At 42.8% G+C, this 16580-nt stretch overlaps 1 protein-coding gene across 1 annotated transcript in view; it reads left to right on the top strand.

Moving 5' to 3' along the window:
- Positions 1–14170, top strand: part of xylt1 (xylosyltransferase I) — a 176807-nt gene extending 162637 nt beyond the window's left edge. Inside the window, exons 10-11 of the mRNA XM_034187600.1 lie at positions 4533–4866; positions 13137–14170. Of these exons, the coding sequence (XP_034043491.1) occupies positions 4533–4866; positions 13137–13459 (657 nt within the window). The 3' untranslated portion in view covers positions 13460–14170. The remainder of the gene's footprint in view (positions 1–4532; positions 4867–13136) is intronic.
- Positions 14171–16580: the final 2410 nt, after the last annotated feature.

Here is a 16580-nt window from a genome sequence, read left to right as displayed (position 1 = left end):
GGGTGTGTTAATCAGCCGCCATTGTGAGGACGAGCACTCCACGGAGCCGTCGACCTTCTCACATTTCTGACAACACCCCACACATCCTCAGTGTCAGGACGTATACACACACACATGCACACGTACACACACACACACCACCACCTAAAAAAGGTTCTGACCTACTCAGGAGTTTGCATGTTGGAGTCTAATAACTGAAGAAGTTTAATTAAACATAAAACAAGTAAAACTCACAGTTAAATCATGACTTTCACAACTAACTCGCGGGTGGAGTGCACACTGTCAATATGCGAACATGGGTTTGAATCCCAGTGATACTACCTGTGCTCTTGGACAGGACACTTAATCTGCATTGTCTAAGTCCACCCAGCTGTGCCCGGGTACCAGACTTAGCTGGAAAAGTAACCTGCATTGGACTGGCATCCCAATGACGGGGAGTCACAGAGTCTCACCTGCTTCATGTGGTAGATTGGGACACTGGAGAAGTCCTAAGAATCAGAAATGTCAACTGAAGGATTATTATAATTGTGTTGCACTTCATGGGTCCATGTTCTTGGTCGTTTGAACACTGGACTTTAACTGGACACTAAACTGTATCGTCTCTGTTGGACATTTCTTTGTTATACATCATTGTATTTGTTATTTTGTTGTTGGTAGGACAGCCAGAGCAGATGGTCACCCCTCTGAGTCTGTTCTGCTTGAGGTTTCTTCCTTACCCCGTTACCAAAGTCCATGCTGATGGTGGTGTCATGTTAGACATTACCTTTGTGAAGTGCCTTGGGATGACTGGTGTTGTGATTTGATGTTATATAAATAAATAAACAAAATCTGGAAATAAGCACCGGTACCAAAGCGCTTCAGGGCCTATATATGTTTTTTTCTTCTGTCTTCAGACCTGCCAGGAGGAGGTACACAAGAACATTTCCATTTACTTACAGCCTGATTATACAACAGCTTCTTTTTGTTTTTGTTAATTTGCAGCTGAGCGCCCCCTACAGTTTCACCTGAATGCGCTTTAGTTATACATCATTGCCATAAATAGAAATTGTGTCTCTATATGAACATGTTGGCTACCTTGCACATCTACTGATATCCATGTGGTGCATCAGTGCCACTACACAGCAACAAATAGGAATAGAACACTAGGCAAGAGATCATCATTCACAGCAAAGGTGGAAGGTCTTTACAGTTTCAGTACCCTGGTGGACCCACTGGTGGAATCCTGTGGTAACACGTACAGGACATAAGCAGATATGTGGACAATATCTTGTCTTCGAGAACACATGGTTAAAATGCAAGTATATTTCCAGCCTGAGGGAGACTCGGATGAAAAGTATCACTCCCATTGTGAGGGAACATCAGTTACAGTATTCTTTTCACGGGGCACGTTTCTCAGGACATGATCCAGCATGTAGGTGTGTCAGTTGGGCTTCCCCAGTTAGAAGGCCAAGGACACGCCCACATTTCACCTGGCTACGGCACATAGATGGTTACTTTGGAGAGTTGGGGATGGGCCAGTTGTTTGCCTGGATGGTTACCATCCTGGGCACGGTTTCATAAAGCAGTCTCTTCTTTTAGTCTACTAAGCTTACTTAGTCGACTAAGGTTAGTCACCCAACATTATCTAATTGCCATTTCACATCGATGGCTAAACTTGTAGATTAGCCGTTTTATGTTAGTCAATGATTTTCATGGTCATAGCGGCCTCATGAGTGCCGCTGCCAAGAAACGCCTCCGATGCAGGACAGTTTTGTTTACTTCCGGGTTGGTCCATCTCCTAAAAACATGGCAGAGTCCACCGTAGCAGAGGAGAAGCACTCCGTAAACATCTCCAATGGATTATTCCGGTCCTGGAACACCTGCTCCCACCGCAGGTCTCTCCTTCCTTCCTCCTCCATCAAGTGGTGGTACATGATAGTCGCCTTTTTTGAGGTAACCCAGACAGCAAATAGATCCGGGCCGGATGAAGTCCAACATCTGGTACCAATCCTGAAAACAGATCCAGTCCAGACAGTTTTTGCACCCTGGCCCAGATCCGGCACGGCTCCGCTTTACAGTTCTGGAACAGATCCGGACCAGATCTGAACTGGATCCGCAAAAGACCAACCGTGTACAGACCATATCTGGCACGGATCTGGGGCAGATGTGGACCGCATCACAGCACCGTGGCAGGAACAAGTTTTACAGGGGTAAGTTCAGTGGATCTGAGGAAACTGATTTGTATCTATAACACACAGATCAGTGTCCCTGGACTTATAAAACTTAATTGTCGTAAAGAAACAAACCACTTTGCAATAAGCATTTAAAAAAGCCTCAGTGACGATCACAATTGCAGAGTACAGAGTTTATAACCGCTAATGGATAGTTTCTGCCGAGTGCAGATAAAATTGCTTATCGTTATGCCCCATGTTCCTGCCACGGTGCTGTGATGCAGACCACATCTGTCCCAGATCCGTGCCAGATATGGTCTGTAAATGGTTGGTATTTTGCGGATCCAGTTCAGATGTGGTCCGGATCTGTTCCAGAACTGTAAAGCGGAGCCGTGCCGGATCTGGGCCAGGGTACAAAAACTGTCTGGACCGGATCTGTTTTCAGGATTGGTACCAGATGTTGGACTACATCCGGCCCGGATGTATTTGCTGTCTGGGAAGACACTGAAGTTTTGTCAAGTAAAATAAGATGAGCCTCCTCTGTACCAGGCTAAAAACTTTAGTCAGGTAATGCAAATCTTTAGCCGACTAAGCGCTTTGTGCAGCAACTAATGTCAAAACATGAGTCGACTAAGTGAGTTTAGTCCACTAAACAATATTATACCACTTTATGAAACCAGGCCGTGGACTTGGTGTGGTCCTGTGGTGTCATGGATGCAGCACAAGTGCAAACTCCCAGATCTGACCCGACAGGTTCCTAAATTCTGTTTTTATGCCGTCATCATGGAGTATTGAGGGAAACATTAACTGAAACAACTTAACAATAAACCTGCAAAAAAAACCTAAAAAACAAAAAATAAAAAGTGAAAAGGCCTGAAAACATTGAGTGCACCTTAATTTACATTCTTGATTGAATCAGTCCATCTTACGGGTTCAGACACAAAACCAGCATATTTCATTTTCAGTCGAGTAATTCAGGCTGTAAACCCGTGTATCCTAAACGGTAATTATGTAATCTTACACGACATAATGCTCTTAAATAGACTCATTGTTTTTCCGGTGGGTGGCAGCTCCCACATTTCGCAGCCCTAAAAAGTGCTTTCACCAAAGATATAATTGACTTTGGGATTATGTGGTACATCGCACATATTCGTACTATTTATCTCACTAGGAGACAATGCAGCCGTCTCCTTCTTTGATGAGGCACAACAGACGTTTCTTTTCCGAAAGCAGGTGTGAATGTTTCCTCCAGAGACTCCCTGTTTTCTGTCAGAATGATGCTGTCTGCATGTAATCAGCGGGATTTTGTACACTCATGTCAGGTGGTAATCTCCTCCCACCTCCTTCAGCTTCAAGACAAACGGAGCTGATCTTCGACCGGCTGGGAATGTGTTTGGGTCCTCCTTCGTGTTAAAGTTCCAGACAATCCTCGACGTGCCACGAACTGTGCACAAACTGATTCAGGAGGAGACGCTAATGAAGCTCATCAGCTACGGAGCATGCATGTGCTGTGTGGGGGGCTGCAGGGGGTGCTGATTGATAATAATAATTAATTAAACAGTTCATTTGGACTAATCATACAGACCCGTGGTACCCAGCAACTGGTCACTTAATTATCCATTAAGTGAGTTACTGTGACTTTATTTAAGTCCCGGTCACACGGCACTAACGGAGGACACTGAAGCCAAAATGAAACAAGAAATCTGGACTTACGTTGACTTTCGGAGACACCGTTTAACTGTCATCCAGCATTTTTATGTAAGTCTTTATATTAAGTAACTGCAGAGGCTGTGGTGTGCACATGTGCAACACAGAGTTCCTGTCCACTGTTAAACTGTTAAAAAGTGAGTTCCACAGACAGTGAAAAGATGCAACTTTATATATATATATATATATATATATATATATATATATATATATATATATATATATATATATATATATATATATATATATATTTATATTTATATATTAGGGAGGTGATGGTCTAGTGGTTAAGGTGTTGGGCTTGAGTCCAGAAGATTATGGGTTCAAATCCCCACCTGACTGGAAAATCACTAAGGGCCCTTGGGCAAGGCCTTTAATCCCCTATTGCTCCCGGTGTGTAGTGAGCACCTTGTATGGCAGCACCGTGACATCGGGGTGAATGTGAGGTATATTTGTAAAGCGCTTTGAGCGTCTGATACAGATGGAAAAGCGCTATATAAATGCAGTCCATATATATATATATATATATATATATATATATATATATATATATATATAGTGTGTGTGTGTGTGTGTGTGTGTGTGTGTGCTGTTGCTTCCTTTCTTTCCTTCATTTTATGTAATTCTGACACTCAATCCACCACCTGTTTCCTCCGTCTCCCTTTCTGCTCTCAGATTGGCACGGACTGGGACGCTAAAGAGCGAATGTTCCGAAACTTTGGCGGTCTGATGGGGCCCATGGATGAAACAGTGGGCATGCAGAAGTGGAGTAAGGGCCCAAACATCACCATCACAGTTGTGTGGATCGACCCCACCAACGTCATCGCCGCCACCTACGACATTCTGATTGATACCGGCGCCGAGTTCACTCACTACCGGCCCCCGTTGAAGCAGCCTCTGCGGCCGGGCGTGTGGAGCGTCCGAATCCTGCACCACTGGAATCCTGTGGCCGAGATGCACTTCCTTGTTGCGCCGCTGGCCTACATTAAACACCAGCCCATACGACAAGGTGAGATATAGATCTTCACATTATGAGCCAGAGCATTAGGCCAATCTGAAAGTACCAGTTTCCATTTATATAAACACAGAATTACTATTGATTATTCCATTATGTGTACAAATAGGGCTGCTGGGCCTATTTGGTACTGCACTGCTGCTAGAACAGATATTATTTATCAAAACGTCCCCGTGCTATCCTTCGGTATGCCAAAAATATCAAGACTGGTTAAACCCCGGAATGTTGCCCGCAGCATGCAGACGGAGGCTTGGGAACCCGCTGGCTTTGGACTGGACATCGAATTGTAATCCTCCAAGATCAAATGTGTTTCAAGTAGGGCTGCAACCAACCATTATTTTCACAATGAATTAATGGAGAAAATAATCAACTGATTACACAAACTATCGTGAAATGGTGAAAAACGCATATCAATGTTTGTCAGACTTGTTTTGGCCACAGTCGAGATACTGATCTTACTGAAAGATCGGAGTAAAGACACTCGGCAAACTAATCCAAATGTTTTCAAGATTAAGAAAATGAAATTAGAGATCAGGGTCTTGCTTGCGAGTTGGGGTAAGTTGGAGCATAAGATGGTTACTCAGATTGGGGCAGCATCTGATGTTTTACAGACATGCACCGGAACGTTGTGGTAAAGAAGGAGCAAAGCTGGAAGGTGAGACTTTCCATTTACCAGTCAACCTATGCTCCTCATCCATGATGATGAGCTTTGAGTAATGACTGAAAGAACAAGGTCGCGGATACAAGCAGCAGAATTGAGATTCCTCCGTCAGGTATCGGGACTTACACTCCTGGACAGGGTGAGAAGCTTGACTATTCAGGAGGGACTCAGAATAGAGCCGCCGCTGCTTCTTCTCATCGAAAGGAGCCAGCTGAGATGGTTTGTGCATCTGATGAAGATGCCCCCTGGTGGTCTTTCTAGGGAGGTCTTTCAGGCGTGTCCAACTGTGAGGAGGCCCCGGGGGAACCCAGGATATACTAGAGGGATTATATCTCCAGCTAGGTTGGGAACATCTCTGAATCCCCCGGGAAGAGTTATAGGACTTGGCCAAGGAAAGAGACGTGTGGGCTGAGGTGCTTTGACTTGGATAAGCAGCTGAATGAATGAATGAATGACTCAAAATGATTAATCAATTACCAAACCAGCTGTCAGCTAATTTAATAACCGAATAATAATCAATTAATCGCCACGGAGGTAGTTTCCAGTAATGTTCTTTCCTTAACATTTGTTTAACAACATGTGGGAATTTTTAATGTGAAAATGCACAAAATGATACCAAACTGTCCCCACACGATTTCACCTGCTTTTAATCTCGACCTCACTTCCCAAAGTATTCTAAAGGGGAACACCGGAATTTTTCAAGCTAGGATTTAGTTTAAGATATTTTTGGTTTCACCTTTTCACTCGTGACGAAAAGAAGTTTTTTTGGTGGAGTATTGTTTTAGCATTCACGCAGCCGGTCTGCTCTGTGTCAGCCTGATCCCATCAGATCTCAGAAGCTAAGCAGTGCAGGATCTGGTTAGTACTTGGATGGGAGACCTCTTTGGGACACCAGCGGCTGTGTGTGTTTCTCCAGGTAAAACTGGAGTTGCGCCAGGAAGGACATCCGGCATAAAACGTGCCAAATACCAGCGCAGATCTGGTTCTATCTGCTGTGGCGACCCTGAACAAAAAGGGAGCAGCCGAATGGACAACAACAACAACATTGTTTTAGCATTCAAACACCATCGCACTCTATCCGCCAACTTTAATGACTCGGTGTAGAACAGCACCCCCGGATGGCCAGGAAGCCACGGTTTCTTACACAGTTCCATACATTTAGTGAAGTAAACATGCCCACATTTACCTCCGCAGGGATCCTCTCCGTGCTGACAGTCATTTCTCATGATTATTTTCCCCTGTTCAGTTAGCTTGTCCCATACAATTACATGATCCACCCAGTTGGCCCATGATGGTGTTTGTGTTCTAAATCTACACAGCACCGATTAAAACCAGTGAAAAGATGAACCATAAACATCTATAAATAGAGCCCAGGTTGAAAAATACCAGACTTGCCCTTTAAGACTAAGGGCCCAGTCCCACTGGGGAGAGGATTAATTGCGCATGAATTGAGTATACATATTGCGAGCGTTCCTTGTCATCCGCAACAAAAATGACTAAAAATGACAAATGTCCCAGTATGAATTACGGATATATTAATAATATATAGTGAATATATGATGAACAATCACGGTTATATAACGCATGTAGTGAAGAAACTGATCTGACACGTTGAGATTATCACGCCAGTATTATGGGTGTATTATGAATGCATCGCGCACGTGTTGCACGTGCACGGCATCTGCATTGCAGTCATAAAATAAATGCACTCAGGCTGTCGGCATCACTATTCACACCAACAATACAGCCTGTGGCGCATTTGCTGGACTTGGACAAGTTGATCACAGAGTTAATGTTCATGTTGTCATGCGAGGGTTAACTGTTCATGAGTTTGGGGAGCGGGAGGGGGGAAGCCGCTTGGGGTGTGAGACAGTGTTTTTTTTGTTTTTTTGGGGGGTTTTTTTTGAGTGTGTCACAGAAAACAGACTTCAGCGTGAGTTGTGGCTAAACAGCAACTCTTCCTTTTGTTGGTGTTAAATAAAAGTCCTGGATTGCAGCAGCTACGTCTTTGTGGATTTACACAGCCGGACCGGCACTGACTGGCAGGTATGTCACTTTCTGCCACATATAGTACTTTGGGTTTACGTGACGAGTTTGTTATGCATTCACAGATTGTCCGCAAATCAGCTGCAAAGCAGATGTAATAAAAACGCTTTATTCGTGGCCAATCTGTATGCATTCACTACAACATATTTTAGTTTGTGATGTGATAGACGGTATTGCTTAAATTTTCATTGTTACGCAGATGATACCCAGCTTTATCTATCCATGAAGCCAGAGGATACGCACCAATTAGCTAAACTGCAGGATTGTCTTACAGACATAAAGACATGGATGACCTCTAATTTCCTGCTTTTAAACTCAGATAAAACTGAAGTTATTGTACTTGGCCCCACAAATCTTAGAAGCATGGTGTCTAACCAGATCGTTACTCTGGATGGCATTTCCCTGATCTCTAGTAATACTGTGAGAAATCTTGGAGTTATTTTTGATCAGGATATGTCATTCAAAGCGCATATTAAACAAATATGTAGGACTGCCTTTTTGCATTTACGCAATATCTCTAAAATCAGAAAGGTCTTGTCTCAGAGTGATGCTGAAAAACTAATTCATGCATTTGTTTCCTCTAGGCTGGACTATTGTAATTCATTATTATCAGGTTGTCCTAAAAGTTCCCTAAAAAGCCTTCAGTTGGTTCAGAATGCTGCAGCTAGAGTACTGACGGGGACTAGCAGGAGAGAGCATATCTCACCCGTGTTGGCCTCCCTTCATTGGCTTCCTGTTAATGCTAGAATAGAATTTAAAATTCTTCTTCTTACTTATAAGGTTTTGAATAATCAGGTCCCATCTTATCTTAGGGACCTCGTAGTACCATATTACCCCATTAGAGCGCTTCGCTCTCAGACTGCGGGCTTACTTGTAGTTCCTAGGGTTTGTAAGAGTAGAATGGGAGGCAGAGCCTTCAGCTTTCAGGCTCCTCTCCTGTGGAACCAGCTCCCAATTCAGATCAGGGAGACAGATACCCTCTCTACTTTTAAGATTAGGCTTAAAACTTTCCTTTTCGCTAAGGCTTATAGTTAGGGCTGGATCGGGTGACCCTGGACCATCCCTTGGTTATGTTGCTTTAGACGTAGACTGTGTTTCATAATTATTGTATGGCCTTGCCTTGCAATGTGGAGCGCCTTGGGGCAACTGTTTGTTGTGATTTGGCGCTATACAAGAAAAAAGTTGATTGATTGATGTGGACGTGATGGGCACGATATATATCTGTTTTACACACTGTCCCGGTCCGCTGTCAAACCGCAAATCCCCGTCAGTTGCGGATATCAGCGGTTAACGGCAGATATACAGCGCATAGAGTGAGTATGTATTGTGTATGAATTGAGTATGTATGGAGTATGTAGGGCGGATGTTATCCGCATCCAGATTTTTGAGCTCCTCAAAAATCCTGGCTGCGGACATGCGTGCCTCTGCGGATGATCACGGGCGTGTTTGGATGACGGCTGACTCATACAGGCATGTTACACGGATATTGCGGATGTTTGCCGAATATGGGCCAATTTTGTGCGCAATCCATACGCAAATCCTCCTAAACGCCAGTGGGACAGGGCCCTAAGATGACTGATTGCAAAATGACGTAGGTGTTTTTACCACAAGAAATGGATGAGATGCCGATTACTGAGCATTGATGAATAAACCCCTCACGACCACTCACAGCAGATTAAAAGCAGTATATAAGAAGACAGAGTATTTTACGCTGACGTTCCAAAATTATTTAACCTCGCAGTTCTGACTTCAGATATCTGTGTGTCCACCGTGAAAACACGACAGATGACGCCGCCCATTTCACTCTTCTGAGCAGCTCAAATTTGTCTGACTGTAGCACGCGACAAACCGTTCGGTCAGATACCATCAGGGTGACATTTTGCTGTCGACCAATCACAGCAACACTGCTCGGTCATTTTGTGAACTAACTAACTGTGGTTAAAATGTCTGCACGTGCACACATATGCACATGCATGCTGGTATTTGCAGCGATGCCCTTTCTAATCAAGCCTGTGGGCCCTCTGCAGGCCCCGGTTGTTTGTCATCGAGTCACCCCTAATAACCCGGCGAGCGGCTCATACATACTAAACAGTGTTAAACAAGCGTGCACTTAGCCCTCCAAAAACATTGACACAATTAAATCAATCAGCCGGCCTGGATGAGGCGCAGCGCCACGTTGTTCTGGTTCATCAGCAGTCAGGCTGCTCTCAAAGTCACACGAGAGTCGAACAGCGATCACGTCTTTCTCCATTTAATAATCTCACTCAGCCATTTTAATTAGGGAGAGAAGCAATAAATAAAGTTACAGCGGCTTTCTGTCAGTGGGCGGATCAGTTTCCTGAGCGTGTGGATTAAATATTCATAAGCAGGGTGCAGGTATTTCTGTTTGCTGAGCTCCTCTTCAAACTGTACTTTACTTATGAGATTGTTTGTATTTGTTTGGTATTGATATTTGCAGAAGATGCTTGTTGTCACAGCCTGCGCCGCTGTGTGTCACCGTGTGCAGAGACTCAGTCAGTCAGTCAGGGAACATTTCACGTGTGAGCACCAAATCAAATCAAATCAATTTCATTTATATAGCGCCAAATCACAACAAACAGTTGCCCCAAGGCGCTTTATATTGTAAGGCAAAGCCATACAATAATTATGTAAAACCCGAACTGTCAAAACGACCCCCTGTGAGCAAGCACTTGGCGACAGTGGGAAGGAAAAACTCCCTTTTAACAGGAAGAAACCTCCAGCAGAACCAGGCTCAGGGAGGGGCAGTCTTCTGCTGGGACTGGTTGGGGCTGAGGGAGAGAACCAGGAAAAAGACATGCTGTGGAAGAGAGCAGAGATCAATCACTAATGATTAAATGCAGAGTGGTGCATACAGAGCAAAAAGAGAAAGAAACACTCAGTGCATCATGGGAACCCCCCAGCAGTCTAAGTCTATAGCAGCATAACTAAGGGATGGTTCAGGGTCACCTGATCCAGCCCTAACTATAAGCTTTAGCAAAAAGGAAAGTTTTAAGCCTAATCTTAAAAGTAGAGAGGGTGTCTGTCTCCCTGATCTGAATTGGGAGCTGGTTCCACAGGAGAGGAGCCTGAAAGCTGAAGGCTCTGCCTCCCATTCTACTCTTACAAACCCTAGGAACTACAAGTAAGCCTGCAGTCTGAGAGCGAAGCGCTCTATTGGGGTGATATGGTACTATGAGGTCCCTAAGATAAGATGGGACCTGATTATTCAAAACTTTATAAGTAAGAAGAAGAATTTTCCTGTTAATTCTAGAATAGAATTAACAGGAAGCCAATGAAGAGAGGCCAATATGGGTGAGATATGCTCTCTCCTTCTAGTCCCTGTCAGTACTCTAGCTGCAGCATTTTGAATTAACTGAAGGCTTTTCAGGGAACTTTTAGGACAACCTGATAATAATGAATTACAATAGTCCAGCCTAGAGGAAATAAATGCATGAATTAGTTTTTCAGCATCACTCTGAGACAAGACCTTTCTAATTTTAGAGATATTGCGCAAATGCAAAAAAGCAGTCCTACATATTTGTTTAATATGCGCATTGAATGACATATCCTGATCAAAAATGACTCCAAGATTTCTCACAGTATTACTAGAGGTCAGGGTAATGCCGTCCAGAGTAAGGATCTGGTTAGACACCATGTTTCTAAGATTTGTGGGGCCAAGTACAATAACTTCAGTTTTATCTGAGTTTAAAAGCAGGAAATTATAGGTCATCCATGTCTTTATGTCTGTAAGACATTCCTGCAGTTTAGCTAATTGGTGTGTGTCCTCTGGCTTCATGGATAGATAAAGCTGGGTATCATCTGCGTAACAATGAAAATTTAAGCAATACCGTCTAATAATACTGCCTAAGGGAAGCATGTATAAAGTGAATAAAATTGGTCCTAGCACAGAACCTTGTGGAACTCCATAATTAACTTTAGTCTGTGAAGAAGATTCCCCATTTACATGAACAAATTGTAATCTATTAGATAAATATGATTCAAAGCACCGCAGCGCAGTGCCTTTAATACCTATGGCATGCTCTAATCTCTGTAATAAAATTTTATGGTCAACAGTATCAAAAGCAGCACTGAGGTCTAACAGAACAAGCACAGAGATGAGTCCACTGTCTGAGGCCATAAGAAGACCATTACTTCAGTTGTACCGACTCGACTGACACCAAATGTAAATGCATTACACACAGTGACTCCAAGAAGCTTATTGATTTGGGGGTCAAAAGGTCAAAGGTGAAGGTCACTGGAGCATTCTTTGCAAAGATCTTCTGAGCACAATGACCTCTTTTTTTTAACTGCCCAATTGTCACCAAATTAAGTTTGTGTTTTATGCATGGTGATCCCAGGTCAAGGTCAAGGTCATTAGCGAGTACGTTAGCACATTAACTTCTTTACTAGTTGCCTGATTGCCACCAAACCTTGTATGTGAACCCAAGAAGCCTACTGATGTTGGGGTCAAAAGGTCAAAATCACTGAACTGTACTTGATGAAGCTCAGTCCAGGAATTACCCTCAAAGGTTTAATTTTGGCAAAGGTCATTTGGTAAAGCTCAAGCAAAGTCATTTGCAGCTCACTTTGGAATGGAATAGTTGCCCTGGGGTGATCAGCCAAAGTTTCAGGTACTAGTTAAGGTCAGTGGGGTCAAAAGGTCAGATTTCCTTCAGGCATTGAACTGCGTTGTTTACCAGGAAATCCTACCATAAAAAATTTGTCTACATCCGTATTAATGTATTTACCTGACAGCTCTGGGCACGTTCACGTGTACTGTTTTTTTGTTTGTTTGTTTTATTGTGGAGCTTGTGGAATGTTAAGAGGTCACATTTCCAACCTCGTGCTCTGCAGAAACATGGATCTGGCAGTATAAGATGTGTATAAGTACTGTAAGATGTGGCAGGAGTGTGCACTCCTGAGTGTCGTTCTACTTTTCACTGTGTGCCAGAGTAGAGCAAGTGTTCAGGCGTTATCATTTACCGCGCCGTCCTCCTACATGCATTACCAGTTAAACTTTACGACATTCTGATACACAGACTTGGTTAAGCCGCTGCAGAGCGGCTCGCTGGTGTGAACCCCTCCGGTCCTGGTACAGCGCCTCCTGCCTGACACCATCTGTTTGTTACCGTCCATGAAAAGTGCTGATGTCTGCTCACATCTGGGTGCGAGGCCGAGATGCCGACTTTGTGTTCCGTGGTGGCACTCAGAAGCGATCGCCAGTGCTCGGGTTCGAGCACGGCTGAGGAATCTGCAGCGGCGGAGGAACTCAGGGTGGAGAAGTTGTTCAAAGGAGCGTTTGTGCCAAAGATTTCTGTCCTCTTCACGGTTTGACTGTCAGGAGGAGAAAAGCACAAGTTCGCATCTGGCAGTTTGCACAAACAAAGCAGAGAAGGAGAAGACGGATTGTCGAATCAATCCGGAGAAATTAATGAAAGATTTAAGATTTACAGAAAATAGTGAAGAAACTCAGGATCCCCACGTTGATGTTTTGACTGTCTGTCCTTCACATATCAATCTCTGTTTTGTCTCCTTCTGTCTTTCCACGTTTCTTCAGAGGATGCACTGAAGCTCCACAACGGACCGGCAAAGAACAGCTACATGGAGCAGAGTTTCCACGGATTGAACCCGGTGCTCAACATTCCCGTGAACCTCGTTTACGTGGAGCAGGCCAAGAGGAACGCGGCCCTGACTGGCCCTGAGCTGGAACACTGGCTGGACAGTCTGGTGGGGGAACTGTGGGAGGTGGCTGACGTCTGTGCCGTCGGCCTGACCGCCTGTCCCGTCATGCAGGCCTGTCCCAAGAACCCCTGGAGCTCCCTGAGCCCAGATCCCAAGTCTCATCTGGAAGCCCCACGAGCCGACGGGCACATCAGGTAGCATCACGGCCTGCAGCTGGAGATTCACTGTCGATTTTTATTTATTTCAGGTGAGGAAGTGGGTAAAGCTCTTCCTGTCTGGGGAGAAGTCTTTTTGTGAAAGTGAGGCGAACGAGCTTAGACCCTCCCGCGAGGTTCCTACTTGTAGAGGATTTTCCCGTTTTGTTTGTCGGTGTATTTATTCTCTTTGTCACGGTTGACTGTGATCAAACATTGCAATCTGGAGTATTTATGTTCCTGCTGAATAAATAAGGACGTGGGCTCTTAAAGCTCACTGCTGTAGTTCACGTGGCCTGCAGCAGGCGCTCTGGCCCAAAAATGCTGCAGGAGAAAGACAAAGGAGGTCACCTGGTCCTGATTTAACCTCCTACGGTTCAACAAGGGCAACAAGCGCTCAGACGCACCCACACTTCAGAAAAGATCATTTTCAAATGAATGAGTGAATTTTCCAGCCTATATGAAGGATTTATCGCTGACTCTGGCAGTTCAGAGACTCTGTCTGCAAATGAGTCGAGTAAATCAGTAACTGCAGCACATCTTGTTCCATTTGAGTGCCTGAAATCAGGTGGATGGAACCATTTGTGACAGCACCGACCATCTGCTGCTGTAACATTCCTGAAATCTGGAAGTAAACAAATGCAAATGTGGAGGCCTTTTCAAATAAAATAAGCAAAATAAAATAAACTGTGTGGAAAGTTTAAATTTAATGAGAGTAATGTGTCTATAAAAGTACTCACAGCTTTACTTGTTTTTATGGCATCATGTAAATTAAGCATTGTTTTTCTTTATACAATCATTTCATTGCAACGTATGTTTTAATGTCAAAGAGAACCTCTACAGCATGATCTCAGTTCAATAATAATCATTTCATAGGTGCACAGTTTGACCAATAACCTCCTTTTACAAAACACGGCGTCCGGTTCCTTGTGAGATTTTATTGGAATTTTCAGGAAAGTATACACTTTTGTAAAGTGCATGCAATGACCAATCAGAAAATGGATTATTCCATATTTCCCACCATGGTGACCAGCTTGGATTTGTAAAAATGGTGGCTTCTGGATGACCTAGAATTCCAGTCACTTAATAGACATTTTGGGGAGCAAGGAATCCAGTGGAGCTTATTATAAAAATCAAAGTCACATGAACAAATACAAGACAGCTGCCCATAAATGTGACATTGGCACCACTGGATTCCTTTTCCCTAAAAATGCGCATTTAGCCACTGGAATTGTGATCCTCGCTTCCTGGAAAATGGAATCATCCATTTTCTGATTGGCTATTCTGTGCACTTTTCAAAACTGTAGGTTTTTTTAATTATTATTTCTACAAAATGCCAACAAAAGCTCATACCTGAGCACAGTGAGTGTGACTAACAATAGAATCATCACTTTTACAGCCAGCTGGCAGAAAGTGCAGCACAGGGATTGCTGTAGAAATATTTCCGGCATAATCCAACTCGTGATGACTCCGTACATTTGCAAAGTCCACATCATGAAAAATATAAATAAATCTGTGAAAAGGTGACTAAAAAGCACATCAGCTCATCAGATGAGAAAATTTCCAAGTCATTGAATATATTAAAATCTGCACTGACTCATTATACGGCCCAGACGCCGCTGTATGATGGAACCTTAACTGAACACAGCTGATCAATAGCTCATCAATGTGGCTTCTAAAGCTAGCTGGCTGTAAAAGTGATTATTTAGCTGTGTAATATGGAAGTGAGCACTCACACAATCCATTATTTCATGTTTTTATATTTATATTTACCATGATTTCCAGAGAAGAAGCAGCACCAGAGTTTGTGCTTTGATTCTTGGGAACAACCTATATAATTAATAATAATAATGATAACAATAATAATAAGTCCAATTAATTATTAATATTAATAATGATAATAATAATAGAAAGAAGAAGACAGAGAACATACACAACAACAGTGCACAAAAATCCCAAATGAAAGAGCTGATTATACAGAAAAAGGCATGACTGTCATTCCGGATAATAATAATAATAATAAGAAGAAAACCCACATGAATTTTTTTGGTATGTACATTGCACTGGAATATAAGTTGCAGGACCTTACAAACTCTTTTAAAAAAGTGATTTAAACTCTGGAAAAGGCCTTGCTGCAAAGAGTTTTTTTAGATTGAATATTTTGCTTTAAAAGCTTGAAAAATTAATCAATCAAGCCATAAAAACAAGTAAAAGAACTTTTAAGGCACCATACTTTAGGACTGTGAAGTCATAAGTGCTTCATTTTTGGTTATAAAATAATATTTAAAGACACTGTTCATGTAGTCATTTTTTATTAATGAAACTCAGATGTAACTGGAAGAGAAGAAAGAAAAAAACAAAAGACTACTTTTTTAACAACCTGCCTCAAACTTGAAACCGAATGATCTGAAGTTGACGTTAAATGTTTTTCTTTTTCTTCCAGTCATTTTTTAGACCGTTCATTTTGTGCGTTATTCTACAAGACGTCTCAAACGTTTGTGAATGTGCGGTGAGTCCATGAGTCACTATTTATTTATAAGTTTATATTAACAGAGATATTTTTAGTCAGTGACTAAATAACTGCGACGCTGCCTCGGCAGCATGATAACTATTTTTTGTAAAGAAAGCCGCCTTTATTTACAAAGGCCAACACCCCAGACCTGTCCTGTCCTTTTTTACGTCCGACATCTGTGTTCCTCAGTATTGTCGTGTCTGAACAGAGCTTGTTTAAAAAAAAAAAAAAAAAAACAGTGTCACAAGAGAACACCACCCTGACCTGTGAGGTCAGAGGTCAGCTCCTGAAGAACCTCACCAAACATAAGGCCAACAGAAGTGCTTGCTGGATTTTTTTTCTTCTGTTTTTGTGCTGTTTTTTGGCTGTTTCCTGTTACCGAATGACAGCAAACAGTCGCAATCTTCATGCTGTGATAATAATGTACAATTTCAAATTATCATTATTATTATTATTATTATTATATTGTGTCCTGATTACAAAATGCATAATTTATTGGATCCACGGCACTTTACCTACATTTGGGGTATTTTTGTGATCATTCAGACAATTGTTGGACATTCACTTCCTGTACAGCGCCTGTGAAAAGTATTCACCGTTTTATTTGATCCTT

The sequence above is a fragment of the Thalassophryne amazonica genome, chromosome 15, assembly GCF_902500255.1.
Source record: "Thalassophryne amazonica chromosome 15, fThaAma1.1, whole genome shotgun sequence".
Lineage (NCBI taxonomy): Eukaryota > Metazoa > Chordata > Actinopteri > Batrachoidiformes > Batrachoididae > Thalassophryne > Thalassophryne amazonica.
The sequence above is the reverse complement of the archived record's forward strand: the minus strand, read 5'-3'. Positions and strand labels throughout refer to the sequence as shown.